At 50.0% G+C, this 23,449-nt stretch overlaps 1 protein-coding gene across 4 annotated transcripts in view; it reads right to left on the bottom strand.

Annotated features, from left to right (window-relative positions):
• The window catches only part of HEG1 (heart development protein with EGF like domains 1), an 80,190-nt gene that overhangs the window by 45,829 nt on the left and 10,912 nt on the right, over positions 1 to 23,449 (bottom strand). For 3 of the 4 annotated variants that reach the window (XM_057738805.1, XM_057738806.1, XM_057738808.1), the window contains exons 2-5: positions 9,451 to 9,738; positions 7,153 to 7,428; positions 1,343 to 1,696; positions 114 to 461 (exon numbers count right to left, since the gene is read on the bottom strand). In XM_057738805.1, coding sequence (XP_057594788.1) covers positions 114 to 461; positions 1,343 to 1,696; positions 7,153 to 7,428; positions 9,451 to 9,738 — 1,266 coding nt within the window. The remainder of the gene's footprint in view (positions 1 to 113; positions 462 to 1,342; positions 1,697 to 7,152; positions 7,429 to 9,450; positions 9,739 to 23,449) is intronic. The other variant, XM_057738807.1, reaches the window with a different exon arrangement.

Raw genomic sequence — 23,449 nt, 5'->3', positions numbered from 1 at the left:
GAGTCCGCCCGCTAGGAGGATGGCCTGGGCGTAATGGGGAGCCTGCGGGGAAGATCACAGCCCAGACAGCCCCCCACCCTCCACGGGGCACGGTTCCGGGAACAGAGACTCACTCGAGCGCTCCCCACGTGGTGGCGAGGAGCCCAGGCTTTCCGGGGAGGATGAAGACAAGGACTCGGTCGCCAGCTCAGAGTAGCTCCTCTCACCCAGCTCTGGGTCACGTCCTCGAGACTGTGGGGCGGAGGCCGAGGACCCGGTCAACACTGAAGCGTTCACAACCTGAGGATGGGAAGTGGAGCTTCTGGTCACATCTGCAAACAGCCTGCTGTTGGTCAAGAACCAGCGAGCGGTGCTCTCTCCACCTCTGACCGGCAGGACTGACCGAGAGGCGGTCTCTGTCTGAGACACGGCGCTGCCGCTCCCTGCACCAGAGCTGCGGGCCAGCTGGTATCCTCCGGAAGCTGAAAAGTGTCAGAGAGCAAAGGCCATTACACGGACGCAAGAAAGATCCCTCCTCTGCAAGGACCTCACGTAGTATTTACTAGACGTGTAACCTGACGTGCATTTTCATGTTCTAAATAATTATCACAAAACTCTTCAGTGTCAGGAAGAGAGCAATACAAAGAACAAAAACTGGTGAAGAGGGGAGCTTTTAAACAGTATTTGCAACGCAGAGGAACTTACAGACCTGAGTGTTTTATTCTCTTTCCCCAAAAACATGAGGGTAGTATGAGCCGGTGAGCACGCTGTTCCACCCGCCAAATACAGCGAGCCCCAATACTGTGCTTAGAGCAATTTTCTAAGACAGTTCTATTTTTAATAGAGATTATTCTAATTTTGAAGTAGAGCAAACAAAAAAATCAACTATAGGGGGTACACTAAAGCCATGAAATTGGGGAGTCTATTTACATCTGCACATTTTATTTGTAAGGGCGATCTGTACCTAAGATAACTGAAGCTGGCTTTGAAGAACGGGACAGCTCGCAGCTTGAACACGGTGCTGCAGAGGGACGAGACGCACCAGCAGTGCAAGCTCCGAGGTGGGGTCTCAGCTCGTGCGTCAAAGACCACGCACGCACTACGTAAACCCGCTGAGCCTTACCTGCCTCATCGACAAGAAATCCGGAGGAATGACTCCCGTGTGACTAATTTCACAACATTGCCACAAGGATGAAAATCCAAATGAGATAATGTGATATTCCAGATAAAGGAAATGGTGTTGTCCAAGAACATAATCTTTTTTTTTTAAGTTTTTTTTTTAAATGGTCTTGAAGTGATCCCTTGAGAAAACTCAACAATTTTAAAATGTCCATAACAAATCAAATAAAGATCGAAGACTTACTTGGGGAATCATTTCGCCAAAACTCCCCTGAGGCCTTGGAGGACGTAAGGCCAAATCCATTTTCTGGGGGCAGCTCAGTGAATCTCCCATTCCCTGAGCTCCCGACTACTCCACTGTTTCTTCTCGACTCTGCCTCAGAGGGGGAAGAACGGGTGGATGCTGAAGTCGTGGCGATTTCAGAGCCCTTTGGGAAACACTCTGTCTCATTCAGACGTCCCGGACTGAAGGCTAAAGACTGGAGCGTCCTCGGGACACCACTGGGGAACGTGGTGGCACCATGGACGCTCTCTGTCCCGCTGACCGAGGGGCTGTGGACAGCAGTGGAGCTGCTTAAATCCTCTGTACTTTCAGAAGCTAAAACAGAAGAAAATATGCTTCCAGGTTAGTCGGGGTGTATCTGGATACAAATGATGTTAATTACATTTTGGTAGATGGATAGACGATGGATCTAACAGATGAACACACATAACACACGCATCTGCCCTCTCCTCACAGAGCTGAGTGAAGGAGCGTGACGTCCTGCACTGAGCACAGTCACGCTTCCGGTCAGGCTAAGGGGAAGACGGGAGAAAGCCCCCAGACGTGATCTGCCTCGGTCCTTACAGAGGAAGAGAAAAACTTCTGCTCCTGAAACCCACTTCACAGTTTGTACAGGACAGACCATTGTTTTGTTTCAGCAGTGTAAGCCTTTTGTTCAAACGATATTACAGATGAAAACCTACACATACAAATGAATCCCAGTGAGCGCGCAGCAGGGGCCCGTCGCCGCCGAGGGGGCCTAGGGCTCTGCAGACCACAGCCGGAACAACGCTGGCCTTGCCACCGTCAAGCACCCTTTACCACTCCCTCCCCTACGGCCACTGTAAACCTCAGGTTTTCAAAGACTATTAACAGAGCTGACTTATTAAGTAACAGAGCTTCTAAGCAGCAGGAGATACTCATCGTTACCCCCACTGGCCTGATTTACTCCCATCCGAAAGGAGCAGGCTCCATTACCGCAGTGACCGCGCTAGACCTGGAGACTGGCTCTCGAGCTCACGTGCTACCCCGGAGGTCAAGGACTGCAGGCTGAGAACCGTCGTTCTGATGAAATGGATGGCAGACACTGGACCAATGGCCAAGACACTCGAGAACTGAATCACACACCGCGGTCAGGACGCACGGTCTGCTCCGTGGCAGCACGGCGGCTCGCTGGAGGCGCCCTTCCACAAAGAACTTCCCGAAGGACACCTGAGAAAGGACCTCCAGGAGGGCACACTGAAATCCTCCTCCCAAACAGGAGCAAACTTCAGGAAAGCTTGGTGAGTGGGCAGGATCCAAGGGCAAGAAAGAAGAGTGCTTTTTTTTCTTTTTAAGCCAACATCTTTAAGAAGTACTCTCTATACCTATACAATGAAAGGCTTCAAATTGTTAATTATGACTCAGGAAAGGAAAAAGGAAGGTTCTCATTATAAATGGTTCCTTGAAGACCAGACCAATGTGCAGTCGTGACCAAAAGCACAAATAAATATTAAATATATACATATAGAGAGAGCACAGAAAACAGAAAGGTTCCTTTTACTTTTGTACAAAACCATAGAACCAGGTATATCTAGAACACAGGCTGCAGCTCTGGTCACTGGACCTTCACGGAGACGGGAAGACGCAGGCAATCCACAAAACTAGGGATTAAAACAAAGAAATACAGAGGCCAGGACACACAAATAGCTTCCGCCTATAGCCACCCCTACTCAGAGCAAACACAAACGGACCTGGGGTTTTCCAGCACAAGCCATCCGTTCTCCTTGCTTGACCTGCAGTAAACCTTTCTCTGCTCCACTCGAACAAACAACGAGGGTCCAGAATAAAAAAGGAAAGCACGACACAGACACGCCCCCCCCCACTCACTCACCCAGCTTCTCAGACCTCACGTCGTGAGTCACCATCCACATGCACCAATTACAGCCTCGTCGGACTGCCGAGCGCTCTTTCAGAACACGTTTACTCCCGACGAATTGCATTATTTCATCGAGTCAATGCACCGTGGCGGGTTTACTGGCCTCGGCCTGAACACCTGTCCAGCCAAGCAATGGCCTCGGAAATACAACCGTAGAAGCCACAACTGCTGCAAGTCACACAAGGAACACGGCTAGGTTTCCCCTGACCCTGGGGGCTCTGTGGAACACGGCTCCCCTCCTCACTTACCGTCCGCACTAAACGCTGCCTCTTACGCAGCAGTGACGAGGTGCCAGCACCTTACGCACACCTGCACACCCGGTGTGGTGCGAGGGAAGGACTGTGCAACCGTGATCTCATCCTCACAGTACAGCTATGACGCTGCAGAGCTGGTGCTTTTTAACAAAAGGAGAAAATGCTTGGTCAAACTCACCTACAACCACCACTTACGTTACTAAGGGAGCGCCTGCTAAATGCATCTACAGGGAAACGGACCGCGTTTCTCATCGGCAGACCAGCACTGATGATGATCTGATAATCGCCCTTTCTCGCTCATTTTCTACCCTTGAAGCAGTCATTCAAGGGAAGACCATAAATAAATAAATAAAATTAAAAAAAAAAAATGGGACGACCATCCACTTGGGAGCAGAAACAAACTAAACTCCCTAATTTTTAAAAGAGGAGGTGGAAGGAACGCCCGCCCCTCTGGGAAACTGCACGGGCCGCTCTCCCATCACAGCACAGCACGTTGCAGCCTCAGGCACGCATCCCAGTGCCCGCCTTCGGCTTGGCTGCTGCCCAAAAGGTGCCAAAACTCTGGCTGAGACAGCTGATATGTGGGAAAGACATGTTAAATCTACAACCTTCTGAGGTACTTACACCCCTTCCTTTACAACGTGAAATCACCACAAAGCAATGTACCTGGACCACAGCAGCTCCGCCACCCACAGAAACACGTTCATGAGTTGAGATCCATTAGTACACCCTCGGCTCCTATTGAGCACGGACAGAAGATATCACCTTTTAAAGAACATTAGCACAATTCCCACAAAACAGCAGCTGAAGGCATTTTCTGTCATGATCCTCACCACTCCGTGTATAAATATTCCTCTTAGAATGTACCGCCCCTGAAACCCCGAAGCCTATGGAAGGAGCCGCGTGCTCCCTTCATCGGACTGTAAGATCATGCCCCTCCCGGTTTCCCTCTGTGCCCTGGTTTCCAGGAAGCTCGGGACTAAATGTAGTGCTCAAGTGTAGCCATTATCACATAATTTAACAGACACGTCTCTCTTTTTGCCTTTAAAAGAGAACTTTCTCCCCCATTAGTTGCTTTGCTTACTTTCCCCCCTAATTATCACAGAGTACACGGTCATTACAGAAAACACAAGAAGTACAGAAGGGAAAAAAGCAACAAAAGATCTAAAGCAGCAGGGAAAATAATTTCAAATGGCTTCCAATCTCTTTTCTTAAAACCTGAGTTAGCTGTCTGGGCCTGTACCTGCTTTAACACACACACCTATGAGCGCGCCATCTGTTTTTGGCATCAGGTAGTCCCTGGCTGCCTGAGCCTCGGAAGAGGCTGTGCTGCGTGCACGCCTCTGTGCAGCAGCATGAGATGTGAAAGGAATCACGGGATACAAAGGCAGACGTGTTTGGAGCAACAGACGCTAGAAGTAGAAAGGATCTTTAGCACCAACGGGTCTGAACCCTCCACGCTTCGAACGAGGACGCCCACCCTCCCCAGGCTGGCGTCTGGCTGGACACCCTAGCGCTCACCTAGCGAGGCGCGTCACCCATCTGACGGGTCCAAGGGCCAGGACGTTCACTGGGTCACGTTTACTAGTGGATGAAGCAGCCAAGTGTCACAGAGCACACACCCCCCACGCTCCCCCTTGGCTCCGATTCCGTACGGAGAGACCCGCTGGGCTGGGTGACCTCCGGTCTGCCTCTGGCAAGTCCTGCTGGCTTTCTCAGCACACCTGCCTGCATGCCTCGCGCTCCAAGATCCCGTGGTCAGAAAATCTAAATCTCAAGATTCAGATTTTAGGAGCGGTAGGAGGTACACCAGAGCTCTGGTTAGCAGGGACCAGCCCAGGATTAAAAACAAAGCAGTGCTTTGTCTCCTGTGTGGCTTCGGGTCCTTGTTCACATTTCCTCTGCATCCCTGCCGGGGGTGGGGGTGCCGCCAGGCTAGATCCAGACAGTCCCGGGTGCCTGGCTACCCCCTCACTTAACCGCACACGAGGCCCCTACAGCCTCTAAGGTGGAGTGGAGGGTGCCCTCCCTCGCTAGCACAGAACACCCAGTTTACTAAGAAGGAAGAGACACGCTCAGTGAAAGACTCGAGCAAGAACGATGATATGGCAGAAGTCTTCAAAAATTACAAGTATAAGTTTCTAAAAGGATGAATGCTCAAGGAATGAGAGGGCTAATTAGTTTTTTAATGTTAAAAAGCATAGGCGACTACAGAGTCAAGGCCAGTGGTTGGGAACATAGGCTGATTTTCAAATACACCACAGTATACATACCACAGTAGTGGGTTGAATTTAAAGTATAAATAGGAAATGACCCTGACCAGAATCAAGTTTAGCTTCCTAGAAAAGCCTTCTCTCCACCATTTCGTAAAGCTGGTTGTAAACCACTGAACCACAGAACGTTGAAGCTTGCGTGGATTGTAGCTTTTATCCAATCTAACCAATGTTTAAGAATAATCTTAAAAAGCAATCTCCTTAACATACGCATCATAAATTATATATATACACCAGTTGGCAGGAAACTGTATACGTAGTGTATGGAAGGGGAATGGACTGCCCTAAGCAGGCACTCCAGAAGGGACCTCTGGGTTCCATTTTTGATGTGACGACATAAATCTGAACCCCTGGTCTTGTAAAGTAATGCCAGAAACCTCTGACCTGTGAAAATTTTGAAATGGCAATTTCTGAAGCCGCCGATTTCCCAAGAATATTTCCAACCCTCTCTGCCCTGCCCCCCGTGGCACGGAGGTGCAAACACAAGCAGCACACGCAGGCTCAGAAGAAAACCTTGGAGAAGAGAAACAGTGGGCAGCGTTTCCAACACTGACCCACGGCTGGATGAGCCCTGTGATATCTGGCCACATACGCATCCCCTCACTCATCAGCTCTACCTCGTGGTGGGGCAGGGGAACCTCAGAGAAGTAACAGACACAAGCTGTGTCCTCAAGAGGACTGCAGTCTCTCTGGGTAGAAGGCATTAGATATGCTGGTGTGACAAGGTACGTGGCACAGAGACTCAGAAGGCGGACAAAAGGCTCGGTGGAGATGGAACGCCTGCGCAGAGACGTACCTGATGCTGGAGCTGGAGCACAGAGAGGCCAGGGCTCCCCACACCTGCCTGTACGGTTTTTTTGAAATAATGACCAGAAAAAAAGTCTACCTATGTTACCTTTGCCACTGAAAGAAACAGTTTTGCAATTATGAAGAAATACAAATATAACTCCTCAGCAAATAACACAACGTTCACCATGTCATTCACCCCAGAGCATGGCCTCCTGCGCAAGAACACACACCAGCCACACTCAGTCTTTGGTGTGTGTGGGGGGGAGGCGGGGAGGAGAGAGGAAAACCAGTGGGTGGTGGACAGAAAGGCCTAGAGCAGCCACCAGACCAACTATTATTTTCGTCCTTGTACAGTTAAAGAAAACACATTTCAAAGATGAATTTCAACACGGAGATAAAGTGGGCAGGTTGCACGTTGAACCCCCAGTGCTTTGCACTGGTGCTTGAAGTCTTTTCCCCTTAGCCCCTGTGAGGAGCGTGTAACCAGCTGGCTATCTCGGGCTACTTATCTCCATTCTGAACGGCTTCGGAGGGTGAAGCTGGGATCGGAGTACTCACATGCGGACCCGTCTGAGGGAGGGGAGGAAGCCGGTGTCCTGGAGAGAGGCAGCCACGAGAGCTCTGGTCCTGAGGAATCTCTCTGCCTGGGGAGTGTGGTCCCTTCTTCCCGTCCCACAGCAGGAAGAGAGGACTGGCTCCAAGCTGAAGTGGCAGCCCCCTGGGTGTGCCCGGTCACTGCCGCGGGACCCCGGGACGTTCCGCTCTCCGCGTGAGGAGGGCCCGTCCTCCCCTCTGACCCCGCACTGCTGGATGGCGGGTAACGCCTTCCCAAGGCTGAAAGCAGAGAGCAACAATTAAAATTCCACCAGCAGACCTCCAAATGCCTGAACAGTCTTTGAGGGGGCTCACCTCTGACCTCCATAAAAGAGACATGAGAAGAAACACGGAGCAACTGCTCATTCTATGAAAAATCACCTCCTGAAGGAGAGACCACAAGCCAAGACAAAGACTGTTTTCAGATCTCACGGAGACTCTGCATTTTGTGGTAAAATTACCAGCAAAGGGGCACACTGAAGGTGGTAAGTATCAGATGACAGGCAGCCAGAGGTCGGCTTCTAATTGCCACGACTCATCACTCACATTCCACAGGGCTGGTCCCAGAATTTACTTGAATTTCACATAAAATTTCTGCCATCTGGGTGAGCAACAAACCCAGGCAGCATCACGTGCCGTTTCTAAGCTCTAACTCCACCATTCACAAATGGAACTTAAAATACTGTCCTATGTACCCTTTACAGAACTCAGTCCTGCAACCAGACCTCTTGTCACTAGGGTGTGAAACCATGGGGTCTTTGATGGCTTCAGCCTCTACTTTCAGGCCATCACCAAGTTGTATCAATTTTCCTTTGTGAAGAGTCTTTATCAATCCCTTCCTCTCCATCCCTGAGGCCACCAGCCCAGATGTTAACACCTGGTATGTGGATTTCTGTGTCTGCCTGGGTGGTCCCCGGGACTCCAGGTTCCTTCTGCCCCATCTCCCACCCCAGACATCTTTCGCCCACCTGCCAGGTGAACCCTGCCCAAACTCACTTTAATCACATCACTGCCTTGTTCCAAAATCTTCAGTTGCAGATGTAGAAAACGGACTTGAGGAAACAGGGGGAGAGAGAGTAGCGCTGACATATATACACTACCCACTGTAAAATAGACAGCTAGTGGGTAGCTGCCACATAACACGGGGAGATCAGCTCGATGACTGACGATGCCTTAGAGGGCCAGGACCGGGAGGGTGGCAGGGAGTCGTGGGAGGGAGGGGATATGGGGATATATGTATGAATACAGCTGATTCACTTTGGCGTACTTCAAAAACCGGTACAAGAGTGTAAAGCAATTATATTCCAATAAAGGGCTTAAAAAAATAAAAATAAAGAGCTTAAAAAAAACTTCAGTGACTTTTCCCACCACGCCAAATCAAAACTGCTTGCTTTTCAAAGTCCTCGATAATTGTGCCTGACCCCACCCACATGACTGTCCTATCCGCTGCTCCTCTCCTCTGCGTGTGTGACTTACATCCTCCCTGAGGGAGGCTGCTGGCCTCACCACCCACGAAGAGGCCGCACTTCTCTTCCTCCCTCTGTATCTTCGCTCACTCGGTCCGGGTACCCCACTCCTCAGCCACCATTCCCACCTCGCTCAGACGTACAGGCTTAGGCTCAAATCTCAGCTCTGAAATCTGTTAACTGTTTGACCTGCACACATTGGATTTAATAATTTCTCTAGGTTTCAGTTTCCAAATTCCTAAAATGAGAGTAATGTGACCTCACCACTTACTGCGAGAATTGAGAGACGAGACAAGCTGGTATGGAGTGGGTACCTAGCTGGTGCTATTGTCTCCCTTCCTCAGTCAAATCTTTCTCATCCAGCCCCAGCCCCTTCTTGAAATCCTTTGCTAAAAATGGCAAACCACCGAGCTGTGTGGACCGGAGCAAGCACAGCCATCTGGGCTACATCAACACTAACACACAGCCAAGCAGCCCACCAGACCCGGCACCCAGGAGACGGCGACGTGTGGCAGGACCACCGATGCTGTGTGAATTCAGTCTGGCCATGGAATATAGATTCCACGGCACTGGTCAGGCCACTCAGCAAATCTGCACCTCCCCAGGCCTCTGCTCACGACTCAATCAACCACAGTGAGCCACAGGTGGGGCCTAGGGCACGGGTCTGCCGTGCCCCAGCCCAGGACCCTGGCTGGGCGCCATGGCTCAGGATGGGGGGAGGCAGAGACCAGCAGCCACTAGGTTTTCCAGGACTGGACACACATACGTGAAACGAGTGTCGTCAGCATACACTCACCCGAGGTGCCGCTCTGGGAAGTCAGAGCTGCTGCTCTCTCAGGCCCAACAGGGGAAATGGTAAAATCCGTTCTCCTTGAAGAGTCATTTCTTCCTGTAGCTGCTGGTTCCGTTTGTGGAGTGAAGTTTTCTGGAGCATCTGAAGAAGCAGGGCTCTTCCTGGGGGTCTGAACCACCATACCCTCTTTGGAGACCACTGTGGAGAAGTCCACTTGATTCTGATCAAAGGTAACGTTTTCTATGTGGGGTGGTTCCGTGTTGCTTTCTAGCCTGTGGTTTTTTACAGTAGCTGAAACAATAGGAAAATGGGTCAGGGAGAACTTGGCTTCTGAAAAGAGAAGTAAACCTTCAGAAAAGGTACATAGGCAGATGCATCCGTGGAGAAGTGGATTCAAGGAGAATGATTTCACCTTTCTTTTTCCAACAGTAATTATTCTTGTAATCAGGGGAAGAAATTACGAAGCAACAATACTATATAGGATTACATTTTACAATAAGTGGAATAAGTGATGAAAATGGATAGAAAGAGACCAATTTGAAGTTGCTGCTGATCACAAGGCTCCTTGAAAAACACATTTTTACTTTCCCATTTGGGAATGGTATTTTTCTTTCTGCTTAGGACTGGGGGCTGTGTTGAGAAAGCCCTGCAGGGACGAATGAAGTCACTTCTATCTATACGAGTCGGGCAAAGATGGCCCACGACCGGACCAGTAAAGGCTGCAGCCAGAACCTATAGTTCAACTCAAAATATCACACACACACACACACAATCCTTAAGAAGCAAGTTATCTTCTAGATCAGGCCTGTCCAAGAGATGTATAAAGTAAGCCACTAATGCAAGCCACATAGGTAACTTTAAAATAGTAGCCATATTTTTAAAAGTAAAAAGAAACAGGTAAAATTATTTTTAATAAATATTTTATTTACGCCAACATATTCAAAATAGTACTTCAATATGTATTTGATGTAACCATTACTGAGATATTTTGCATTCTTCTGCTTCTGTGGTATTAAACCTTTAAAATCCAGAGTATTTTGCTGGCCACACGTGGCTAGTGGCTGCCACACGGACAGTGCAACCCTAGAACGACGGCGCTCAGCGTCGTCCCCACACTGCCCACTCCCACCTGGAGCAGAGGCTCACCCACTGGAGTCGGAGGGGTGGTGACTATCAATTCTTCCGCAGAGAGATCCTGACAAACTTTCCTAAGGGAACCATTTCCTCCCTAAGCCCCTCGGGAGTTACTGTTTTCATGCTTCCTATTCTGCTTCCTGTAAGTGAAAATGAACAGGAGCTTCCTAAGGAGGAGGGCGTTTCCTAGGCATCTGGGCTCCTCTGGGACCCAGCCCGATGGGCAAGCTCCACACTCAGCTGGAAATGGGACGAGGAGGGGTAGCGGCCAAGCCCACAAGTTCAACTTGGGACTCTGGGGTTATGGAGAGCAGTGAGTTACCCACACAGCAGGCAACCTCTGTTCTTCCCCTCTGACTACAAAGGCAAGCTGGCCTCCCAAGAGGAGGGGAAAGGATTTGAGGATGCCTTCCCTACCCTCTAGGTGAACCTGGCACAATGAGAAAAGTTATTCTCAAAAGAAGCCAGAAAAAAAAAAGTGATTGTGGGGGAGGCAGAAGGGACTTAAAACTCATGCTCCAAAACTGGTAAGCCGTGAGCAAAGGAAAGGAAAGAACTTAGCTCTATTACAGCCTTAAGATGAGTGTGACACTTAGCCAATGATGAGCATGGCTGGGCCTCTGGAAGCAGAACATCCTCTTCTTCAGGGAACAAGGGATGGATGTCCCAAGATCCAGTCAGCCCAAGGAGCTCCAGTCTTCAAAAGGAAAAGAATGGCCGCATAAAGACAGGACATGGCTAGCACTGAACCATGCTGTCTCCCTGGAGGGATGACTAAAAATGGAAGGCAGAAAAAATGCACACTATAAACAAAACTCCAAGGCAGACAATAGTCCTGCAGTATCCTGAATAACCCTGCCCCTAACAACAACTAAAAATGCTGAATAAAATGTTTTGTCAAAAATATTTCTAAATGCGTTGCTGAGCTGGCAAGCAAACCTTGTGAGGTCAAATATGAACCACGAGCTGGAAATTCAGAGAAGTGAGCTAACTTCAAAGCTGGCAGCTGCCCTGGGGCATCTGCTCAATATCTGGGACCTTGAACTTCTGTTCTGATGGCCACAGGGATGCAGGAGATAGGCAACAAAACTCTTAAGGAGGGAGTCTGAGAGGAAACTCCTATATGAAGTGGGGACCAGGGCTAGACCTTGGATGGAAGGCAAATAGAGATAAACCTGCCCTGTAGAAGGGGACAACAAGGAAATCTGGCCTTTCAATCTTGGTTTTAGGTGAGAGGAAAATAACCCTCACCCAAGAATTTAGAACCACAAAGCTAGCCCTCACGTGGGGGTGCAGCACGTATTCACAACACCTGTGTGGTCTGAACTCCTAAGCCAAGTGTGTATTTAAAAGTGGTCTGACAGAGATTATCATACTAAGTGAAATAAGTGAGACAGAGAAAGACAAATATCATATATCACCCATATGTGGAACCTAATTTTTAAAAATGATACAAATGAACTTATTTACAAAATGAAAAGTCTTATAGATATTGAAAACAAACTTATGGTTGCCAAAGGGGAAACGTGGGTGGGGGTGATAAATCAGAAACTTGGGATGAACATACACACACTACTATACATAAGATAGACAACCAACAAGGACACATCGTAGAGCACAGGAACCTCTCCTCAATATTCTGTGAGAACCTATAAGAGAAAAGAATCTAATAAAGAATGAATATATGTATATGTTTAACTGAATCACTTTGCTGTACACCTGAAATTAACAATGTTGTAAATCAACTATATGCCAATAAAATTAAAATTTGAATTTAAAAAAAGTGGTTCTGAACCTTATGAATATACTGAAAACCACTGACTTACATACAAGCATACCTCAGTTTATCGTGCCTCACAGATACTGAATTTTTTTACAGATTCAAAGTTAGTGGTAACCCTGTGTCAAGCAAGTCTACTGGTACCAACAGCAGTATTTTTAACTAAGATATGTACATTGTGTTTTTTTAGACATAAGGCCATTGTACACTTGACTAGTATATAGTTTAAACATAACTTTTATATGCACTAGGAAACTGAAAAGTTCATGTGACTTGTTTTATTGTCATATGCGCTTCACTGCAGTGGTCTGGAATTGGACTCACAATATTTCTGAGGTATGCCTGTACTTTAAAAGGCTGAATTTTATTGGATGTAATTTATATCTCAAAACGTGTGCACACACACACACTCCCCCCCAACACACACACATTCTGTTAACGGGGAGGAAAAAGTGGTCCTGATATACAGTGTCTCTGGGTACTTGCCAGAAACAAATGTGAATGATCTCTAGATGAACATACCTTCAATCCAATTTTATTATTTACTAATAAAATCCTAAGGAATAAGAGATCATAGTTTAAAAAAATCACAAAATAAACAAGAAAAAGGCATCTGTGGGCAACAGTCAGCAAGCTAGAAAAGCAAAGACTTCAACTACCGGAAACATTAGATAAAGAATCTAAGTATATAAAACTCCATGAAAAGAAAGAAGAAGTTGAAAATGAGAGAAAAAAAGAGACTATAAATAATGGTCAAAAAGAATTTGAAAGAAATCTGAATGGAAACTCTAGAAATGACAAAATAATAATAATTAAAATTAGGAAACTCAACAGCAGATTAGATACAGCTGAAAAGATAATTAATTACAAGACATGACAAGAGAATGCTGAGATGATATGAAAAGATAGAAAATATGAAAAGGAAGTGAAGAGACAAGGAAGATAGAGTGAGAAAGTCCAATATATATCTAATTGCAGTTCTGGAGGAGACGTGAGAAAAAGGAGAAACGGCAATATTCAAAACGGTGACGGCTAGGAATTTCCCAGAACTGTTAAAAAGCATGAATCTTCAGACTAAGGAAGCACAACAAATCCTTAGGAAGCGTATCTAAATAAAAAAGAAACACAAATCCGTATCATAGTAAAAGTGCAGAAAATCACAAACACTAGGTCTTAAAAACAACCAGAGGAAAAAAATGACAAAGTATCTACAGACGATGACAATTAGAATAACAGCAGACTTCTCAATAGCAACAAATGGAAGCCAAAAGACAGTGGATACATATTTTCAATGTGCTGAGAGAAAAAAAAAACTAGAATTGTATACTTAGCAAAACTATCTTTGAAAAACATCTTGAGACTATCTTTCAAAACAGAAACATTTTCAGTCAGATTTGAGTTAATCAGCTACCTCCACTAAAGGAAATTATGGAGAATTTATTTCAAGCAGAAGAAAAGCAATTTTAGATGAAAGCTATAAGGTGCAAGAAGAAATAACAAGCAACGAAAATGGTAAATATGTGTGTACATCCAAAGAAACACTGAATTTATAAAACATTAAGTTCTCATTTGTGGGATTAAAAAAACAAAGAGCAAATCCTGGGTAACAATAACACATAAGTCTGGAGGGGATGATTAGAATCATGTTGTGTAGGAGAAAGGTAATTTTAAGCTGTGTCAAAATGCAGCTTTTGAAGTTTTTAAAGTTCCTCAAGCTGACACTAAAGAATAAAACTGGTAGAGCTTGGAATGATATAAAATTCCCATTGAGAGAAATCGAATATTGCCTAAAACCAACACCCCCCCCCCAAAAAAAAAATCAATAAACAGCAAAATAAGCATGTTATTTGGAGATATGATCATAATTCCTAAAAGAATCAGTTAAAGGACTTCCCCAGTGTCACAGCGGTTAAGAATCCGCCTGTCAATGCAGGGGACACAGGTTCACGTCTTGGGCTAGGAAGATCCCACATGCCATGGAGCAACTAAGCCCGTGCGCCACAACTACCAAGCCCACATGCTGCAGCTACTGAAGCCCACGTGCCTAGAGCCCGCGCTTCACAACAAGAGAAGCCACCACAGTGAGAAGCCCACGCACTGCAACAAGGAGTAGCCTCTGCTCGCTGCAACTAGAGAAAGCCCACGCACAGCAATGAAGACCCAACACAGCCAAAAATAAAAATAAATAAATGAAATTTTTAAAAAATCTATTAAAAGGGCTGAAAGTGGGAAGCAGAAAATGATAATGGTAGGAGTGGTCGGGGTTTTTAAAATAGGCTTATAAAACATATTCAATTTTTAAACCACACATAAGTTTGATAAAAATAAACATTAAATTTTACAAGACATGATGTCACTGGCCTGGGATTCCAAAAGAACAGTATTCCACCGCCCCCTGTTTAACTCTGGATGTGCCTCTTTCTACCCCTGGGATTGTGTGTGGACTATTCCTCAGGATGGGGATTAACAAACCACACAGACTGGGTGCGGCAGGCAGCGCCCAGCCCACCCTCCCTGCCGCCCAAGGTCTTGCTGGGCTGTGAAAGTCAAGTGCTGCACACCATTCCCGGCTGCATCTCAGGAAGGGCAGCGAGTCAAGCGCTAACATATTTTACTGAAGTCCAAGGACAAACCCTTGCAGAAGCCCTGGGCTGTTTAGGGCTCCTGTGGTTGAATTTTGTCTGTGGTGTGGCTCCCTGAGTGGGAGAGCAACGGAGAGTAACGTGGACACGACTTGACAAGGGACCTACCACATGCAGGGGAAGGTATCAGGAACCCACTTTTCCTCTTGGTGGAAAGAGAAATCTGGGGCTTCCCCGGTGGCTCAGTGGTTAAGAATCCACCTGCCAATGCAGGGGACATGAGTTTGAGCCCTGGTCCGGGAAGATCCCACATGCCGCAGAGCAACTGAGCCCGTGCGCTACAACTACTGAGCCTCCGCTCTAGAACTCGCGAGCCACAACTACTGAGCCTGTGTGCCACAACTACTGAAGCCTACATGCCTACAGCCCATGCTCTGCAACAAGAGAAGCCACCACAATGAGAAGACCTCACACCGCAGCGAAGAGTAGCCCCCACAACTAGAAAAAGCCCACATACAGCAACGAAGACCCACTGCACCTAATAAATAAATAAAACAAATGAATTTTTTAAGAAAAGAGAGAGAGAAATTTGCCCTCAAGAAATGGAAAGAAGAAGGGATGGCTCAGGCTGCAGAGTCTGGGCCGGCCGGGCAGTGACGAGAAGAGGCTGTGCCCCACCCGTCACTCAGGGGCAGGCTCTGGGGCAGGAAGGGGCGTCCCTGGGCTTCGGGGAGGCTGGCACGCCTCACCTCACCCATCCCTCTCCCCAGAGGGTCAGAGTGACTGTTCACACCCCACTCACCTCCCGTGGCAACTGAGCCACACCAACCAGCCTCACACTGGAGGTTAGATGTCCCAATTTCCCAGGTGTCTTTTAAGCTGGAAATACCACCCTTCCCTCTGCTCTCAGCCCCCTGGGTCGGGCCATCACGTTCCCTTACACCACGAATGGAGATTAAATTCACAAGAGAGTCTTATTGCTTTGCCTGTTTTTTATTTTTTTCCAAGTGGACAACGTGCACTTCTGTAATGTCTCCATGTTCCAAAACACCTGCCTGTGAAGCAGCAGCATCAGGGACGCGCCGGCACAGCCAGGGAGCAGGGTCTCCGCAGCAGCAGCTGCTACAGCGTCCGCGGCTCGCCACGCCCCCCCCCCGACTCGGGGTTTTTCAGCTGGCACCGCTCCTGAGCAGCGGGCTGGCTGTGTGCGGGGAGGGCGCCGTGTCACCCACAGAGGCAACTTCCTCCCAGCGGCCCGGTCGCCCCGACATTGCACCCTCTACCACTGCGGCGGCCCCACGTCAAATGCTGCCAGCGACACTCTCGCCTCGGGGGCGCACGCTGAAGCACAAGCACTTTATTTTCATTTCCTTCCATGTAGATTCAGATCTCACTACCCAGTGCTGTTTTCACCTGTGTCATCGCACTGAATGCAGGCGACAGCTGGTGAAGTGGATGTCACCGCACACGGGGAGACGGAGGGGCAGAAGGACTGACGGTTCAAAGTCATGCTCAACAGCAGAGAGAAAACAATCTGAACCCAGGGCCCCTTCCATCACACCCCAGCTTCCTCGGTGACACAGGGTCCTCACCAGCCTCCGCACTGCAGCCTTAAACCCAACTGCGCGCCCTGCTTCCAGGAGGAACGAGGTGGTGCCTATCACGTGGGCTCTGGAGTCAGGCGGACGTGGCTTGCCAGCAGCTGCATGTTTTTAGCTGGAGGACCGAGCAAGAGGACTCCTAAATTAGCTCCTGGCTCAGAGATGAATCTCACAGGTGATGAAAAGAATGATAACAAAGGAGTAGTGGCAGGATGGAGAATGAATTTACGGGAGAAGTCTTTTCAAAATAGAAAGTTTGGGGTGATGTTATAACTTCCAGGTGGAAATGTCTGACGGGCAGTTAGGATGTGGGACTGTCGATCGGGAGGGAGGACGAGGTGGCAGAGAGCGGGGGTCAAGGACTGAATCGAGGGGAAAACTCTAATTTGGCAGGAGAAGAGCCAGTGAGAGAGACACGGATGACAATGGAAGGACAGGATGGCATGAAAAGCAGGAGTCGGGAAGGCAGTGCGTGCAGAGACACAGCGGAGAGAGGCCGTGGATACCAGGCCTGCAAAAAAGGCCAGAGACAAGTCAACCAAAGTCCCCAGGACTTTCCCGAGTGTCGCCTGGAAGATAGAAGATGGAGGTCAGATGGCTAGGGGTTAAGGTTCACAAGGGAGAGGCTCTGGAAGGTCAATAGGACACGGACCCCTAGCTGTGAAAGTCTCCATTCCTGCCCACCACCCTGGAGCTCTCCTGGGATCCTCACCTTGGGAAACGCTCTTCGGAGAGCCATTGGCGCCGGGCGCCGCGGGCCTGCACAGCTCTGTGAGCTGGCGTGGGCTCTCAGAGCTACGACAGCAGGTTTCTTCGTAATTTTAAAAGATTTTCCTGAAATTCAATTGCTCACACAGAGAGGGGAGAAAAGAGACTAAAAAAGAGAGAGAGGCTGTGAGTCCCCTCTCTTGTTAATCCCTTTGGTGTGACGGATGGCTGGAAACCACAAGAGGAGGAGGACCCTGTTCACAGGAACTTTAAGGGAGAAGGAAATTAGCCTCCTATTCTCAGAGATGAAATTAAGAAACCCCACATGTTCACAGTCTGCAAAGCACTTTTTATAGGATAATTTCAGGGGGGCTAGATGATCCTGTTAGATCCTGACATTCTGAGTGGCAGGTATGATAGGAACTCTTGCCCAAGGCTCAGTACTTAGGTCTCTTGCCCAGAATAATCCAGAAAATAAGTGGCAGAGCAGAGACTAGAGGTCAGCTCTCTCGTTCCAGGATCTTTCTAATGAACACACCCACATGAACACCAGCAGGGATGGAGGAAAGCTCAGCCAGCTCCTCCCAGACTACGTAACGTGTGGAGTGTGGCTTGCCTCACAGCCAGCACCCACAGGGCTTCGCGCCATTCACGCTGGGCAGAGCTGGGAAGTCGGCCGGCTTGTGTTCCGGGCCCCCGCCCCTCTGCAGAGGTGACCTCCGTCCTTAGGGACGCCAGCAACCAACTACTCTGACCCTCAGATGACAGGGCTGGGGCCCAACAGGGGCAGGAACAGTTCCAAATCCACAATTCAGCCAGTGAGCGGCATTTATGAATTTAAAAAGACTGTTTACTTTCGCCCTCATTAGGATAGCTATTATCCAAAAACGGAAAATAAGAAGTGTTAGCAAGGATGTGGAGAGACTGGAAGCTTCCTGCTTTGCTGGTGGGAATATAAAGGGTGCAGTTACTGTGGAAAACAGTTTGGTGGCTCCTCAAAAAACTGAGACACAGAATCACCATGTGATCTAGTAATTCTACTTTAGGCAGATATACAAAAGAACTGAAAGCAGGGAGTCAGGTGCTCGTGCACCCACGTTCACAGCCGCATTATTTACAGCTGCCAAAAGGTGGAAGCAACCCAGGTGCCCGTCCACGGGTAGATGGGTAAACAAAATGTGATCTGTGCATACAGTGGGATACCGTTCAGCCTTACCAGGGAAGGAAATTCTGACCCAACATGGATGAACCTTGAAAACAGTATGGTACATGAAATGAGCCAATCGCAAAAGGACAAATATTACATCATTCCGCTCATTCAAGGTGCCTAGAATAGGTAAAGTCATAGAGACACAGTGGCGCAGAGGCCAGCAGGTGCCGGAGGGAGAGAGGAATGGGGAGTTATTACTGAACGAGCTTCCATCTGGAGAATGACAACGTTCTGGAAGTAGGTGGTGGTGATGGCTGTATAACCCTGTGAATGTGACCCGTGCCGATGCACTGCACACTTAAAATGGTAAAAATGGTAAATCTTATGTCACATGTATGTTACCACAATAAAAAATATACACGTATTTACTGAGCACCAGCCACACGCAGGACACTGCGGGACCCGCCTCAAGCAGCTCAGGGCGTTGAAGGGAGCTGCGCCACGGCAATGAACGCCTGTGATGCTGCAGGGGTCCCGGGGCGGCCCAGCAAGGCGGAGGGGCGGGCCCGGGGCTGCGGAAGGCGCAGGCCGAGACCAGAGCCCCACCCTCCCTCCCCCGGCTGCCGCCCCTCCTCGCACCCCGGGCCTCCCTGCCTGACCCCCACGGGACCCTCCAGAGGAGGGGGATTTCAGGCCGCACGGCCAGCGGCGGGGTGCCCCGGGGCAGGCAGGCCCTCGGGGGCGTGGGGGAGGATGGCGGCCAGCTCACCGGAGAGGCGGCCGCCGACCCAGCCCCGCCACTCCGGGCAGTGTTTGGAAACTGCGGCGGATGCGATGATTCTGGGTGGAGGACGCTTCGGAGCCAAGTGAGTGTGTGTGAACAAAAGACTCGGCTCCCGGTCGGGACTGTCCAGGACGCCCGGGGAGGTCCGTTTCCTTCCTCGTTCTTGCCCTGAAAGGAGCGGCCCCAAGAAGGCCAGACGCACTGAGAAGTGTCTGGGCTGAAGGTCCGATGCTGTGATTTTTAAAAAGATCCCCCCGGAACGGCCTCTGGTGGTGAAGAGCCCTGCCCTGCCCGCGCGAGAGCCCGCCGGCGTCCGGCCGCCCGTGCTCCGGGGACGAGTGCGCAGCCGCGACCCAGAGCCGGCCGCGCGGCAGCCCCGGGCTCGGGCTCCGGCTTCCCGGGGGGGACCGCGCCCTGAGGCGGCCTCGGGCGCTGAGGGGAGAGGCCGCCCATGCAGGCGGGAGGAAAGCTGTAGGGCCCGCCTTGGAAATAAGTCTGCAGCCCTGAGGGCAAAAGACCTTGAGAAACAGCCCTAGGGCCAAAGGTCCGAAGACTCCCGTTCCGGGGCAGAAGGGAACAAAAGGCCTTCTGCGGGGGGCCTACAGCGTGTGCCTCGCCTCCCTTTGTCCCCCTCGCCCTGTGGAAAGGAAACGCCCGCGGAGGCGCTGGAGAGGAGGCTCCCCGCCACCGAGGCAGCCTGCAGACGAGGCGGGAGCACGCGGCGCCGGGCGCTGCAGCTCGGGGCGGCCGGGGCGCGGCGGCAGCCGGCCTCCCTGCCTCCCGCGCGGTCGCCCTGACGCTCACACACACCCAGGGAGGAAGCCTGGTGGCAGGGCTCCACCAGAGGAGGCCTGCCAGGGTAGCGAAACAATACAGAGGCAAGGAAAACATCCTGGTTCCGAGGAGGAAGGGGGAGAGGCGGGGAGGGGCAGGAAGCCACGGGCGCTGGCCGGACGCCGCGGTCCACTTGCCCCAGCGACCTGTGAGACGTGGCCCGGGGCTCTAGGGGAACGAGCGAAGCACCATGCGTCTGGGGGGGTGACGGTGTTAGGGAAGGCACACCTGGACCGACGCGGAGGCCTGGGCTGCGGAAGGGGAGGAAGGCAGCGGCCATAGCATCGGGACAGAGAAACCCGAACCGGCTTTCTGGCCGACCCAGCATCACGACAGCCCAAGCGAGGGGGCGCGTGCTCCCTGCAGGCAGCTGCTCAGCGTCTCGCAGGGACTGTCCTAGTTAATCCTCCTGGAAACCCTGGGAGGTAGGCACCGTTACCATCCCTGTCTCCTGATAAGGACACTGAGGCATAGTGAGATCAGGAAACCCGCCAAGACGACACAGCAAATAACAGCAGGTCGTCAACACAGGTCTGACTCCGAAGAAAGTCCAATGTAACAAGACAGAAACAGGGCCTTCCCTGGAGCTCCCGTGGTTAAGAATCTGCCTTCCAATCCAGGGGATGTGGGTTTGATCCCTGGGGGGGACTAAGATCTCACATGCCGCAAGGCACCGAAGCCCGCGTGCCACAGCTAGAAAACGTGCGTGCTGCAACTACAGAGCCCACGCATCCACAACGAAGATCCCCTGTGCCACAACTAAGACTGGATGCTGCCAAACATAAATAACAAAATAAATAAATAAAATATTTTTAAGAAGACAAAAGAATGAAGGGTAGGAAGGGAAGGAGCAAGACAAAGGCATCTTCTGAAAGGGAAAGCGGGAAAGGGCTGAGCTGGACCTCCTGGGGTGCTTCCAGGACGCCTTCCAAGGGACCCCGGGGTCCACACTGAAGCCTCACGACCCAAATTGGGTGACACACCTTGACAACCCAGGTCGCCCACTGTCCGAATGGAAATATGTGTACTTAATTCCATCTGATTAACAAGTGATGGGATTTAGGAGGAGGAAGGAAGGGAGGAAGGGAGGAAAGAAGGGAGGGAAGCGTCCACAGTGGTTACCTATGAGTGAGAAAAGGCTGCGAGACAAAGATGATGGGGCTTTAAGTGTTCAACGGAGAGATGAACAGGACCGTTATCAGGCGAAGGGAGGTCGGGTCTAGGGGAGGAAAGGGCGACATGTCTGCGCCTGTAGCGGCTGTCTGTGGTGCTGAAGTGAAGCAGGATAAACGAGTGGATGAGTGTGTGACTGTCCGACTGGTGGCTGAAGGGTTGCAACTGGGTTTCTGCAGAGAAGAGAGTTCGTGTGGGAATCACCCCCTCAGAGAAAATAGGCCAAGCCCTGCCCTGTCTTCCCTCCATGCCTTCCTTCCTGCCGTCCCATCTAGAATGCCCTGCTCCCTTCCCCCGGCCTTGTGGCAAAATCTGACGCGTTCCTCACGCCCAGATCAGAGGCCACGACCTCCAGGAGGCCTTCCCAGAGACAACCCTCTCCCTAGACACTACTGCTTTACCTAGTTACACAATTAAAACTTCTGTGACCCCATTTCTATGTCCCTATGAGAGACCGGCTCACAGGAGATGCTCAACAAATGCGCGCTGCACTGAGCTGGAGGGAGAAGGCCAAGGGCAGAGCTGCGAGGAACGTCCCATTTGGTGGGAGGGGCAGAGACGGGAAGGAGCGAGTCACCCAGGGCCGGCTGAGAGGACAAAGAGACGGAGGCTGGACAAGGGCCCCTGAGGTTTCCTAGCGTGCGCGCCCTCCACCTCCAGCCCCACTTTCCACTCATCCTCCCGCATCAACCTTCTCCATGGAGCCCCACATCACGTAGAGTAATCACACTGCCTGCTGTGATCCCGGGAGGCAGTAATGACTAACCCACACACGGCACACGCGTGTTTACAGAGCTCGCCCCTGCCACAGCACTGTGAGGTGGACACAACGGCTGTTATCATCTGTGTTCTACGATACGGAAACCAGCTCAGAGATGAAACGTCTTGCCCAAGGTCACGTCAGTTCATTGTATTATGACTTATTACTTGCTATGTCTACATTTAGCATTTAAACGTGCTTTCGCAGTCATAATTATATTTGCTTCTCCTCAAAAGCCTTGTTAAGGAAGCAGAATAGATATTATCATCTTCATTCTTAACATAACGAAAGTAAGACCCAGAGATTTGGGCAGCTGCCCAGTGCCACATACCTAGAAAGCGAACAGGTTAAGAGCAGAAGTCCTCTGACCCCGTCAGAGCCCTTGAGCCACCACTGGCATCTGTCTTCCCAACTCTGCCAGCAGCTAGAGACAGCAGCACTCCATTACCACAGGCACAATGATACTATAAATAATTCCTAGCAAACCACAAGAATTCACCTACCCAGTGAGTCTGATCCTCTTCAAAAAGGTCCCCATTAAGACCACACTTGGACTTCCTTGATGGCGCAGTGGTTAGGGTTAGGGTTGGGGGACACAGGTTCGATCCCTAGTCCAGGAAGATCCCACATGCTGCGGAGCAACTAAGTCCGTGAGTCACAACTACTGAGCCTGCATGCCACAACTACTGAAGTCTATGTGCCTAGAGCCCATGGTCTGCAACAAGAGAAGCCACTGCAATGAGAAGCCCATGCACTATGTAGCCCCTGCTCGCTGCAACTAGAGAAAGCCTGTGGGCAGAAACAAAGACCCAACACAGCCAAAAATAAATAAATAAATAATAATAAATTAATTTTTTTTTAAAAGGCCACACTTATTCCAACAATGCTGTCATTGCTTGAGCTATCTTCTAAAATTCTCTAATTTTCAATACAGCCTGCAGAATATTCTCTTGAGTTTCCTGGATAAGGACAATTTTTGCATCCCTTGATAACGGATTTAGATTATTTTGGAAACAGACACAAATTCAACACCCAATCTACTGACTGACGCAGGTGATCGAGATAAGTGAACCCATTTTGGATCTGGGAGGAGGTTTGACTGCAAAACTCCAGCAGGGAGGTGTGCGTGCCCCGCACACAGGCTGCGAAGGTGGCTCCCAACTCCTTCACCCGCTTCGGAGGCGCGAGTCAACGGCCTCCAAAGGTTCCGGCCTGAAAGAGAACCCTCACTGGCCACGGAGGTCCAACAATGACTGATCTGCAAAGGCGTATTATTCTGGAGTCACACACACCGCACACACTGCTTTTGTTGAATCCTAACTGCTTCACGTGTGTTAAACCGGTTTCCTCAGATGACTATAGGCAAGGGCTGTGGCACTGAGTTTTCCTGGCCCTAAATCTTGCTCTTTCTTCTAAGGAGAGAGAGAGAGTTTTAGGAGACCACAGGTGAGGCTGGCAGGGGTCCAGGGTGAGAGAGGACCAGGTAACAGAGGTCC

The sequence above is a fragment of the Hippopotamus amphibius genome, chromosome 6 (assembly GCF_030028045.1).
Source record: "Hippopotamus amphibius kiboko isolate mHipAmp2 chromosome 6, mHipAmp2.hap2, whole genome shotgun sequence".
NCBI lineage: Eukaryota > Metazoa > Chordata > Mammalia > Artiodactyla > Hippopotamidae > Hippopotamus > Hippopotamus amphibius.
The sequence above is the reverse complement of the archived record's forward strand: the minus strand, read 5'-3'. Positions and strand labels throughout refer to the sequence as shown.